Source organism: Gopherus flavomarginatus, chromosome 2 (assembly GCF_025201925.1).
Source record: "Gopherus flavomarginatus isolate rGopFla2 chromosome 2, rGopFla2.mat.asm, whole genome shotgun sequence".
Lineage (NCBI taxonomy): Eukaryota > Metazoa > Chordata > Testudines > Testudinidae > Gopherus > Gopherus flavomarginatus.
In genome coordinates this window covers 261,025,971-261,038,855 of record NC_066618.1, presented here as the reverse complement: position 1 = coordinate 261,038,855, position 12,885 = coordinate 261,025,971, and the positions used below count along the sequence as shown (strand labels likewise).

The window sequence follows — 12,885 nt, the reverse complement described above, 5'->3', positions numbered from 1 at the left end:
CTGCTGAGAGTGGTGCCAGGTCTGTAGCAAGCCCAGCAGGGCAGCCCATGTCCTTCCGTGCCCGCCCCCCTTCTCTCTCTCCCCCTTACTAGCCAGGGCACGCACTCCGCTGCCCGGGGCACGTCTGCGGGGCTGGGAGTCGCCCTGCACCCGCATTCCGGCTGCCCCACAGGTTTTTTTTTTCATTCCTTCACTGCTCTGGCCGCCCCGCAGGTTTGTTTGTTTTTTCCCCCCCTTTCGCCACTCCGGCCACCCCACAGGTTTTTTTTTCCCCCTTCGCTGCTCCAGCTGCCCTGCAGGTTTTGTTTTGTTTTGTTTTTGTTTTGCTTGGGTTGGCAAAAAAGCCAGAGCTGGTCCTGCTCACAACACCCTTTGTACACTCATAAATGGAAAACAAATACTTTGTGCATATGTAGATGGCATGGCCTTATTCAAAAAAAGGAAAGGAAAGGATAAAAAATTGTCCATTTTCAGCATTGCACATTCTTTAGCAGCCTTTTAATTTTATAGATTCATGGATTCCAAGTCCAGAATGGACTGTTGTGATCAACTCTGACCTTCCATATAACACGAGCCACAGAACTTCTCCAAAATATTTCCTAGAGCATATCTTTTAGAAAAACACCTAATCCTGATTTTAAAATTGCCAGTGATAGAGTATGCATCCATCCATGTTTGGTAAAGTGTTCAAATGGTTAATTACCCTGATGGTTAAAATGTTATCTTATTGCGATCTGAATTTGTCTAGCTTCAACTTCAAGCCATTGGATTGTGTTATGCCTTTCTCTGCTAGATTGAATAGCCTATTATCAAATATTTGTTCCTCGTGCAAGTACTTGTAACGTGTGATCAAGTCACCCCTTAATCTTCCCTTTGTTAAACTAAACAGATTGAACTCCTTGAGTCTATTGCTGTAAAGCATGTTTTCTAATCCTTCAATCATTCTTGTAGCTCTTTTCTGAAACTCTCCAATTTGCTAAGAAAAACTGGCTACTTGATTTATGGCATTTTAAACTCACACATCTGTTAATTATTCTTGTGAATTCACCTACACAATACTGGCCCTATATTTGTTTTTTGTTTTCAATTCTCTCAAACATCCTCTTCTAAAAATCAATTAAATTTGTTTTTAAAAGCTCAAATATTAAATGGAACTACTTTCATGGTGATCTAAAATATATTTAAACACTCTAAATAATAATAATTTATATAGTGATGGTAGGTATATATAGTCATTTAAAATGAGTCATATGTGCTAGTCAAACATGGGATCCTTAGACTGAGAAACTTACGAAGAAAAGACAAAAAAGGTACAAAACAATATAAATGTCATGAACTAATGCTATGAAAACTGGTGAGGAATAGGTAGATGTTCAGAAGGTTTTCAAAGGAAGGAAAAGGGGATGTTTGAAAGTTAATGGCTCCAGGCAGTTGTTCATTGCAGTACTTGGACTACCTAATATAATCATTATAAAAATCCTGCTATAAATATTTGAAACCAGACTGGGCAGAGCTATTGCACAGACAATTTAGTGAAGACAAAACAAACAAAAACAAAAAATACAGACTACATACAGCACACATAGGACAAGATATTCAAACGGATCCTAGTATAGCCTCCACGTGTATTTTGTGCTCTCAGAAGTTTATTTTTGTTTTGCAATGTTTTGAGAGCAGTTAATTTTATTGTTTCTCTGGTAAAATCAGTATATTTGTCAGCTTCCCACATTCTTTGTTTTGATCTTTAAAATAGTGTCAAGGGTGAGAACAATATTTTAAAAATAGGAAAATGTGATAACTACATCAACACATATTAGCAGGGGGATGTAAGACCAAATACAGTACCTGAAACGGCTTTTACATAATTGTTTTTAACGAACTGGATTTCAAATTGACAAGGTCCATTTAAACAGACCACTAGTGGTCAATGTTTTGTTTAAATATCACAGAACTCATGAGAATGCCACATGAGTGCTCATACCTATGCAAGCATTGCCAAACCTTTCAAATCAGCAACTTCCTTCAACTCCTATACAAGCTATTCAGAGACTCTAAACTTGCTTACCATTTAAATCTATAGCACGGTAGCAAGATAGATGAGGCTAAATGTATAGTTTACGAACTGTTTCCAAAGTTGTCACTTCTTACTATGTGGGTTAACAAATTTTTAATGGCAATTATTTATGCTACAGATTTACATGAGCCATTTTGAATCCAATGTCAACTCAAGAACTAACTTGTTGCTTCTGTATATCAAACCCTAGTTAGATAAGAAACTAGAATAAAATGAACATCTACAACATGGATTTTGTCAAACTAAAAAAAAGTAGGCAGAAGACAGTATATAATTTTTTCAAAAAGCAAACCAAGTCAGTTAGGCATGCACTATCTAAGAGAATATATATTACAATGGTGTATTTTGTTTTTAAATTTCAGAGTGAACTAGGGTGAAGCTATAGTGTGTGCAGTATGTGAAACAGACACTCTGGGCATTTGGCACATTTTATATCAAATCCCCCTTTCGAAAACTACATTGGATATGAACATGTAATGTGATACCAGCTTAACAAGAGTTTTGCACTTACCAGAATTATGGCAATAGTCCATATACCGTGGATTTTGGATTGTAAAGGCTACCATATCTGGCGCTAAGAGAGATTCTGGCTTTCTACTTTCATTGAGCCATTTGCCGCTGTGTAGGTCTCTGGTGTCAGAAGGGCCTTGAATTAAAGGAATCAGCTTCTCTTTTCCACCATCACCTAAATAAAGATTAAACTCTTTACACCTTTTCTAACAACAAGGTAATTCAACACTTACTTTCACTGGCTTGAGCAGGGCAGCTATTAAATACACAAGTATAGAACAAAGTGACAAAATACAAAGAATGAACAGCATTTATAAACTTGTTAGTAGTAAACAACTTCCTTATAAAGTTATTTTGCAAATGTCTTTATATGCAGAAGAATTTAAATTAAAATTTAATTTAAAATAATGTTCCCAGATAAATCAATCAAGTCATTAAATAATTTGTAAATTACTATCTCTTGACTAATAAAATATTCACTTATCTCAACAATCACCTGGGAATTCCTAAATCACATTTAATTATAAATTACTATGTTGAAAAAACTCTAAACACTGACTACATAAAGTATTTGTATGGGTTGAAAATATTTACTGTATACACCTCTCTTCACTAGAAGCAGTAAAGATTTATTATACCACAAAACCTCTTAAAATCTCCACAACTGAAAATTTTACTTTTGTCTTATTTGAAAACGATGAGATAGATTTAAAAAAATCATAATATACATTCATAATTATATAGAAAGTGGGATAAAACACAAATGTACTATATGATTTGAAAGTTCAGTTTTCATATCCATTTTCTTCAATGTTGTTAGACACTGGTTTTTGAGTTCAAAATCCAACAGGTTTTAATTTTATTTATTTGTCATCAAAATCAAATTTACTATATATATCATCCTGGCACAATTTAAAAAAAAAGAAGACAAAAAAACCCCTCTCTGATTCATATGAACAATGAGTAAATTCTTGTTTCAGTAACTCTCCTTGTAAAAAGCAAGGCCAATTCTCCTATACAGGCAATAAAGTTTTACATGGTCCAGCTGCACATACCTGGGGCTTTGGCACAAATTTTTATTGATCCCACGGTCCCAGAGGCACATTTGACCAATGATGTGCTGCAGTACTTCAATTCAACATTCTGGACTGAGCCCTCAAGAGTTGGCAGGGGATTCTTAGATTTCACACCTAATAAAAGAAAACTGCAAATGTACTAGCCTGTTGAATTTAAATATTTTTATATTCCTTCACCAAGGTATTTAAACTTAATTATACTTTAATTATCCATGTTAGATATTCTTATAGCATTTTTCTTGCTATTCATGGCTGACTTTGTGAAGTGAGAGAATATTGTTATATACTTTTATACATATACATATAATAATGCACAAAATATTTATTTGTTATTTTCATACACATATGGCAACTTACAACTTTTAGAATAAATATGTATATACACAAATCCAGATAATTTTGTTTCATTTTATAATTTAGCCATGACACTTAAACTGCTCTCTATCAACATTATTATTATAATCCCTTAAATCTGAGGATCTTAAATGACTAAAAATGTTTTCATACGACACTTAGAAAACAGGGTTTCATTCAGTAGCAAAATCAAAACATTAAATACATGCAGCTGAGTAGCACAGCAGGTTAGTGCACTTGACATTTCACTACGGAAACCAGAGTTCAAACCTTGCTTTAGGTCACACGTTAAATAAGTTTGGTGGTCTGTTCTGAGTCCCCATTTGTGCACACAGAAAGCTAAGACACAGTTTGGAACAAATCACTGTTATTGGCAATTTCTTCTGAAGAGATGCCTAGAACTGTAACAGCAGGGGATATTGCAGGTCAGGACTTAGGTACACTAGCTGAGTTCTATGGGGAAGCTTACACAATATCACCCACTCACACCATGTATGGCTCAAGTCAACTCTATTATTCCATAGACTTTCACCATCAGAAAAACTACATACACTTACAAATTATATTAAAAAAATAGTTTGACACTTGTAAAGAGCATGTGGCAGGGGAGAAATTGAAGTTACCATTTTATAAATGATTTTTTCCCTACACAGAACTGATATTGAATTCAAAAATTAGATTTGGCAAGCATTTTGTTCATTATGCGAGGATTAGCCTAATTATGGGGATCAATACTGTGCATAGCTAACACAGTATTTCTGCCAGAATCCATATATATACAAAGAAACTATTATGATCCATCAGGCAAAAATACTTTTTTTTAAAGCACTTTGATATACATTTTCATGATAGATGGAGACATTAGGGAAACTGGATAAATATATATTTTAAGTCCCCTAAATACTTAAGAGACTATATTTTCTTGGATTAGCTGTCAAAGACACTTGCATTAAAGATTATTCTTTTGATTATTTTAAGTAAACAGGAAAAAACATACACAGCACTTAATTTACAAAATGACAATAGGCAGAAAATTCAAAATTAAGTCTGAAACTCTGTGCTTAGTACAATTCATTGTGTAGATACTACAGCATATTCAGTTGGGCATGTATAATCATGCTGCTCAGTCCTTTGCAATATACCCGTACCTGGGAATAAACTAAAAATTAAATTACACAAGTAATCCCTCTACAGTCAATTAACACAATCCCATGAATGGTAACACTGAATTCCAAATGAACCTATTAGGACTTTCACACAATGACAACTCATGTAAGGGGTGTAGTATTGGGGAAAACTTTGGAAGTATTATTTAAATTAGGAGCTATGGGAAAAAGTGGAGAGTACCAAAGTCCCTTATGTAAAGCAATTAAATTTGCTAAGGACAGCTTACGTACCAGTGAAGTTATTTATACAGCAGCTCTTCCTCCCGGGGGGAAGGGGGAGGGATGTGTGTGAAAGGGCTTGAGGGTACCCCACAGGAAGGAATTCCCAGGTCCTCCTTCCTAGGTTCTCAGAAGGGGGTGTGTGTTTTTTGCACTTGGATGGTGGCAGCATCTACCAATAAAAGGTCAGAGAGAAGCTGTAATCTTGGGAGTTTAATAACAGCCTGGAGTGGCCAGTATTAATTTTTAAAATCCTTGCTGGCCCCCAACTTCTGCACTCAAAGTGCCAGAGTGCAGAATAAGCCGTGACAGCTATCTATCTATCTATCTTAGGTACTTATGTGGCTCCCACTATAGTACCTAAGTGCCTCACAATTTTGTAACATGTATCTCACAAGACCTTTGTGAGGTAGGGAAGTACTCATATTTCCATTTTAAAGATGGTGAATTGGGGCAGAGAGACTGACTGACTCATCCAATATAGGAAGCCTGGGGCAGAGCCAATAAATTAACCTAGGTCCTCCAAGTCCCAACAAACACCCAAGCCACTGGAACATCCTTCCTCTGCAATATTAGATGAAACTAGTGGCCCATCTGGTCCAGTACCAAACTCTTCAGAGAAAAAAGTTCAAGAATACCTATAGCAGACAATGATTAAAACCATTTCTGTCACAATCTGGACCCATGCTGCTCTCTGGATGGACTCCAGTCTGTTGTGACTGAATCTAACCACTGAAGCCATGTGCTTCTAAACCACTTTGGGTCTGGAAAATGACTGATTACTGCTCCCAACTCTGGGTTTCCCTAGCTCTGAGTCTCGCCTAGAAGCAGATTCTGCGTCTGACACCCTTCTTGGTTAAGTATCAGAGGGTAGCCGTGTTAGTCTGGATCTGTAAAAGCAGCAAAGAATCCTGTGGCACCTTATAGACTAACAGACGTTTTGGAGCATGAGCTTTCGTGGGTGAATACCCACTTCCTCAGATGCATGTAATGGAAATATCCAGGGGCAGGTATATATATGTGTGCTAGCAAGCAAGCTAGAGATAACGAGGTCAGTTCAATCAGGGAGGATGAGGCCCTGTTCTAGCAGTTGAGGTGTGAAAACCAAGAGAGGAGAAACTGGTTCTGTAATTGGCAAGCCATTCACAGTCTTTGTTCAATCCTGAGCTGATGGTGTCAAATTTGCAGATGAACTGAAGCTCAGCAGTTTCTCTTTGAAGTCTGGTCCTGAAGTTTTTTTGCTGCAGGATGGCCACCTTAAGATCTGCTATAGTGTGACCAGGGAGGTTGAAGTGCTCTCCTACAGGTTTTTGTATATTGCCATTCCTAATGTCTGATTTGTGTCCATTTATCCTTTTCCGTAGAGACTGTCCAGTTTGGCCGATGTACATAGCAGATGGGCATTGCTGGCATATGATGGCGTATATTACATTGGTTGATGTGCAGGTGAATGAACCAGTGATGGTGTGGCTGATCTGGTTAGGTCCTGTGATGGTGTCGCTGGTGTAGATATGTGGGCAGAGTTGGCATCGAGGTTTGTTGCATGGATTGGTTCCTGAGCTAGAATTATTATGGTGTGGTGTGCAGTTACTGGTGAGAATATGTTTCAGGTTGGCAGGTTGTCTGTGGGCAAGGATTGGCCTGCCACCCAAGGCCTGTGAAAGTGTGGGATCATTATCCAGGATGGGTTGTAGATCCTTGATGATGCGTTGGAGGGGTTTTAGCTGGGGGCTGTATGTGATGGCCAGTGGAGTCCTGTTGGTTTCTCTCTTGGGTTTGTCTTGCAGTAGGAGGATTCTGGGTACACGTCTGGGTAACCTTCTTGGTTAGTGGGAGCCCACCATCTAGCCACCAAGACCCCAGAAACAATGCCAAATGCTTTTCGAGTGCCCAGATGCTTAGAAACATTCCCCCATCCCAACCTCTAGGAGTCTGCCTGGCTGTGGGAGCTCTGGTTTCTTAGTGACACTGTTACTGGGTGAGCCATGCCTTACACCCCATTAGTCCCTCGAGTGCCAGGTCTGGCTTTCTACACCCCACTGTGAACTGAACCACACGGTCTAACCACTCTTAGATTGGATCTTTGGGCTGCAGCCCCCCGTTTACCAACCACATTTATCTGACAGGTCTGACTGGGTCTGGCACCTATAAACTTTCTTTCTCAGGCACTGGTGGCAGCAGCTGACTACAATGACTCAAAAACAGCATCATTAAATAAAAGTAGCATTTAATTGCCAAAGGGAACATAGCATTTAGGAAAATGGGTTAACACAACAAAAAGTCCTATATGCCCATGTCCTTACCTAAACTTAACCTTTTGGTTGAGAGACCCAGCCTGTTTGCCACAGTCCGTGTTTCTCTGTCTGCGAGTATCAGGCCAAGTCTACACTTATGGCAGAGTACAGGCACTACACACGTAGGCAATCTGTTTCCACACTTGTCACAGTGATGTGCAACTACACACCTCAGTAAAAAGCTCTAGTAGCTCCCCACTGCCAGAGTCTTTTACTATGGTGAAGAAAAACTCTGATTGGGGGTGGCCGTGCGATGCTACACTGCTAACAATAGCAACGTTGACATGGGAAGCACTGCTTGGGCATGTAGAGAGCTGTCTCACCCTAGGGGTTCAGGCATGTAGCACTCTTGTGTACTCTACTCACCTAAGCTGTGTCTTACTGTCTACACTACTATTTATACGCATGCTAGTTGCATGTGTAGTGTCTGTACTCTACTCATCACTGTAAGTGTACACTAGCCTTAGTCAGTTTGAGTGTCAGCCTCAGACTGATAACAACCCACTCCCTCATCCTTGTTCCTGAGGCTAGCATCTTTCAGGTTTAGGATCTGGGAAGAATAAAAGTTACCAGACTAGTAAGAGCTAGTCAGGAGTTATCTTGAAACCAGAAGCTTCCCATATTTTTTCCCCAGTGAGCCTGACCTTTGTCACTGTCTAGTCCAGGGGTCAGCAACCTTTCAGAAGTGGTGTGCCGAGTCTTCATTTATTCACTCTAATTTAAAGTTCTGCGTGCCAGTAATACATTTTAACGTTTTGGAAGGTCTCTTTATATGTCTATAATACATAACTAAACTATTGTTGTATGTAAAGTAAATAAGGTTTTTAAAATGTTTAAGCAGCTTCATTTAAAATTAAATTAAAATACAGAGCCCCCCAGACCCAGGCAGTGTGAGTGCCACTGAAAATCAGCTCGCGTGCCGCCTTTGGCACCCATGCCATAGGTTGCCTACCCCGGTCTAGTCTTTCCTCATGGTTTCACCTTTAACAGCCTCCTTTGATTTAACTCTTTGCAGTCAGGCAGGTTAATATCAAAATGATAACCAGAAAGACATAAGGATATATCATATTTATAAAAATACTGTACAGCTCCCACATTCTCCACACCTAGATACTTTATTCAGGGAGAACATGGCAATAAAGCAATGAACACAGGCTTAGCAGAAGAATTTCTTAATCACAAACATCTTTTTAAGAGCACAAGAGTTACAAACCCATGGAAAACAACAAACAGTCCTGAAAGCAATCCCCATGGTCTGATCTCACGCCATTCGAGGGTCCTGGTTCTATTAGCATTCTTAAGTAAGGCAGAATGTCTCCTACCTTTGATTCTTTCCACTTTATAACCTTTATAGCACACTCTCCTCTAGAATATGGACTAAAACCCAGAATTCTTAAATCCCAAAATGTCTCTGCCATCTAGCAAATACCTGTGAAACCCATTTGAACAGTGTGTATCCTAACTTCCAAGTGTCTGGCTCACAAAGAGACAGCCTACTACTGCTGTCAGTTACTCGGTCAGCTCAAGTGGTAAAGGTCTGCATTGTAGGTCTAAAGGTTCCAACCTGCTTGATGACTAATGTGAGCCAGTATGGTTAAATGCAATGTAATTTCTATTTTTTCAGGATTTTTTTTTACATTAAAAAAAACTTACATTAAAAGATCTGTAAGGTTGCAAAGTCAAGCACTCAAAAATTAGGAATACCAGGATTAAGGTTGCCTGTGCAACCTTAATCTAGCCCTTTTATGCATAAACAATCTTTAATTACACAATCTCACCTTTTTTCCACAGGACACCTGCCATTTCCTAATTTTAGTGCTTGACTTTGCAATCTTAATGTTCTTTGAGTGTACTTTATTTGTACATGCTTGTACACAATTATGTACACCCATGCATAAACACAAATAATTTAGCACTGTAAATAATTCTATCAAATTTAACTGTAGATATTTTCATTTCATTACAAAGTTAACAAGAGTTCCATTGTTTTTGTTTTATATGAAACAATCAAAAGCAGGTCTGATAGGTTTTTTGGCATTCAGAATTCTGAGTCCTTCAGAAAAATAATCCAAGCACTTGCAAATGTCATTACATGTATTTCCTCAAATTATCTTTTATGTGCTCTTCTGGAAGTTTTTAATCTCAGTTATATATTTCTGAAGATAAGGCAAAGAAAAAGATAGACACCATATTTCAACTCACATTGATTTGTTCAACAGTCAGGAGGCTAAATTCATTCCTGTAACATCAGTCAAGTAAACTGAATTACACCGGGAATGACTCTAATATGTTATATTTTCTACCATCACTTTCTAATCTTTTTAAAATGCTTCTAAATCATTTTTTTCAAAACATGCTCTCCATTGGGCAGCAGTCTTCACTGACCCATCCAAAATAAATTCTGTTGGTCAAATCCTGCTTCTTATTCTCATGTGAAAAGCCTTATTTATATCATTCTTTCTTGCCAAGGATTTCTTTTTTTAAGTTATTTCCCAATCTACTATACCACTTCTTCAATGATAATATACTGTGTTTGTGAAATCAAAGCCCTTATAGCTGTAGTAGAAATCTTTGTGATATGCCTTGTTTCCCTTCAATAAAAATATATTTAAAACATTAGGCAATAGAGGTTGGGAAGTAGTATATAGAAAAGAATTATAGAACTATGGTTCAAAGAATATTTCTGAAGAGGTAACATCCGTACATCAAAATACTAATTCATAGTCACTAACTCACAAATATATACAGACTACCAGTGTTTTAACTGGACTCACTCACTCACTCACGCCCGTCACCCCAATCGGGGTATGGGCCGCCAACCACAGATCTCCAGAGTCCTCTATCCTGGGACATTTGCTCTAGCTGGTTCCAGGTATAGCCATTTTTTTGCTATCAGCCTGAAAGCCGCGTCGCCAGGTGTTTCTTGGAAGGCCTCTTTTCCGCTTGCCTTGGGGTTCCACCGCAGTGCCTGTCTGGTGATGTTAGTTGGCTGCTTACGTAGTGTATATCCTATCCAACCCCACCTTCTCCTTCTGATTTCTTCCTCTGCTGGGAGTTGACAGGTCCTCTCCAAGAGGTGGATGTTACTGATGGTGTCTGGCCAGCGGATCTGGAGAATCCTTCTGAAGCAACTGTTAATGAAGGTCTGGATCTTCCTGATGGTTGTTTTGGTTGTCCTCCAGATTTCAGCTCCATACAGTAGGACTGATTTCACATTGGAGTTGAACAGTCAAATTTTTATTGCCAAAGACAGCTCTCTGGAGCTCCAGATGTTCTTGAGCTGTATGAAGGCTGCTCTTGCCTTACCAATCCTTACTTTGATGTCTGCGTCTGTGCCACTCTGCTGGTCGATGATGCTACCTAGGTAGGTGAAGGACTGCACTTCTTCCAGGGGGCTTCCATTCAGTGTGACTGGGTCATTGCTAGTGGAGTTAATCCTGAGGATCTTCGTCTTGTCCTTGTGAATGTTGAGGCCAACCTGTGATGACGTGGCTGCCACTACGTTGGTCTTCTCTTGTATCTGCTGTTTACTGTGCGAAAGCAGTGCAAGTTAGTCAGCAAAGTCCAGGTCATCAAGCTGGGTCCACAACGTCCACTGGATTCCGTTCCTACGCTCGTAAGTGAATGTCTTCATAATCCAATTGATGACGAGGAGAAAGAGATGTGGTGACAACAAGCATCCTTGCCAGTCTTTTAACTGGACTAGTGATAGTAAACTCAATGTTGAGAATTTAAAGAGGTAACCATATCTACTACTGTGCACTAATAATGGCCAAATTCGATTTCCCAAAACCAAACTGGTGGAAAAGCACATTTGGAGAAAATTTCTTAATATCAAAATAATTGTTTTGTATAACAGCTTATTCTGGAACATACAAGAATAGGAGTCTACTGGTGATTTAGTATTCAATTACACACAGGTGTTGGTTCAGGAAGTAAGTGTGGTTGAGCCACTAAGTAACATTTTCTACAAAATAATTGTGACATTCTTGTCATCGAGATCATACTTAGAGGTATATGACATAAATTTCGAGAAGGATGTTTTAAAAATAAGGACGTTAGATGAAATGGCTTGAACAGCAAGTTATAATGCACATATCTAAGAAAAGGGTAGTTCAGCTAGTAAACTAAATATGTATCACTAAGACACCTGATATATTGAACAGTTAAAGTGTGGTATGAATGGTGTACATCTTTAAATAAGTAGTTAAGGTTAATTCAGTGAACTATAAGTGCAAACTTAAAAGAAAACGTTCAGCATTCAAAGTAGCCAAAAATAACTTCCTTCAACTTAGAGAGCACTGGGCAAGTTCAAGTGATTGATGACGAGATGCAAAACTCTAAGTCACCAGTTTAGCTCAGCTTGGTAATAACAGAACCAAAGTCGTTTGCACCGCTCTTCAAGAAACTCAGTTGGCTCTTCCTTCATTCTCATTTATCTTGGTCTTTTTGCCAAAGAAAATCAGTCCCTCCTCCTCAGCATCTTGTTCTCCATTGGTTTCCACAGCTGTGTCTTGTTTCTCTAAGACTCTTTCATCATCTCCTTTGGCAGTTCCTCCTGCCCTCCCCTCAGAATTCTTTGAGTCTCTGCCAATGTTGCTCAAAGGAAAAGTCATACACATCATTCCAAGGTGACCTCACCTGCTCATAACTAGCAGCTGTATGGAGATATTTCAGGCTGTATATATCTAACCCTCTCTCTCACACACACACAATTTTTCATTAATCAAACAGGCAGGAGGGCAGGACGTGATGTCATCATATGCCAAATACTTCCTGTGTCTTACACATGACATTCACCCACCTTGTCTCTATAAACAGAAGTTGGTAAAATAAAAGATATTACCTCACACACTTTGTGTCTCATATCCTGGGACCAACACAGCTACAACTACACTGTATATGACATTTTAATGGCTAGTATCAACCAAACAATGCTCTGTAAGATTTAAAAAATGTTTCAGTGCACACCTGAAGAAAAAACACTAATTTTGAAACCATTGCAAAAATAATATTGCCAACACTACAAAAGTTTGATGTTTCCTACCCAAAGTATGTTTATTCAAGACTATGTTGCATACATGAACAAATGCTAGGAGCAAGGTCTGAAACCCCTTCTGCTTAATGGAGTGCATATAAACTTCTGCATCAAGCTAATTTCCTGCTTAAACTAGTGTAGCAACATTTGGATA

At 38.6% G+C, this 12,885-nt stretch overlaps 1 protein-coding gene across 12 annotated transcripts in view; it reads right to left on the bottom strand.

Annotated features, from left to right (window-relative positions):
• VPS13B (vacuolar protein sorting 13 homolog B) overlaps window positions 1-12,885 on the bottom strand; it is a 913,516-nt gene that overhangs the window by 593,576 nt on the left and 307,055 nt on the right. For all 12 annotated transcript variants that reach the window (XR_007772613.1, XM_050940452.1, XM_050940449.1 and 9 more), the window contains exons 18-19: window positions 3,640-3,774; window positions 2,586-2,759 (exon numbers count right to left, since the gene is read on the bottom strand). Coding sequence is in view for 11 of the 12 variants with exons in the window: in XM_050940452.1 (XP_050796409.1) it covers window positions 2,586-2,759; window positions 3,640-3,774 (309 nt within the window). In the remaining variant the exon portion in view is untranslated. The remainder of the gene's footprint in view (window positions 1-2,585; window positions 2,760-3,639; window positions 3,775-12,885) is intronic.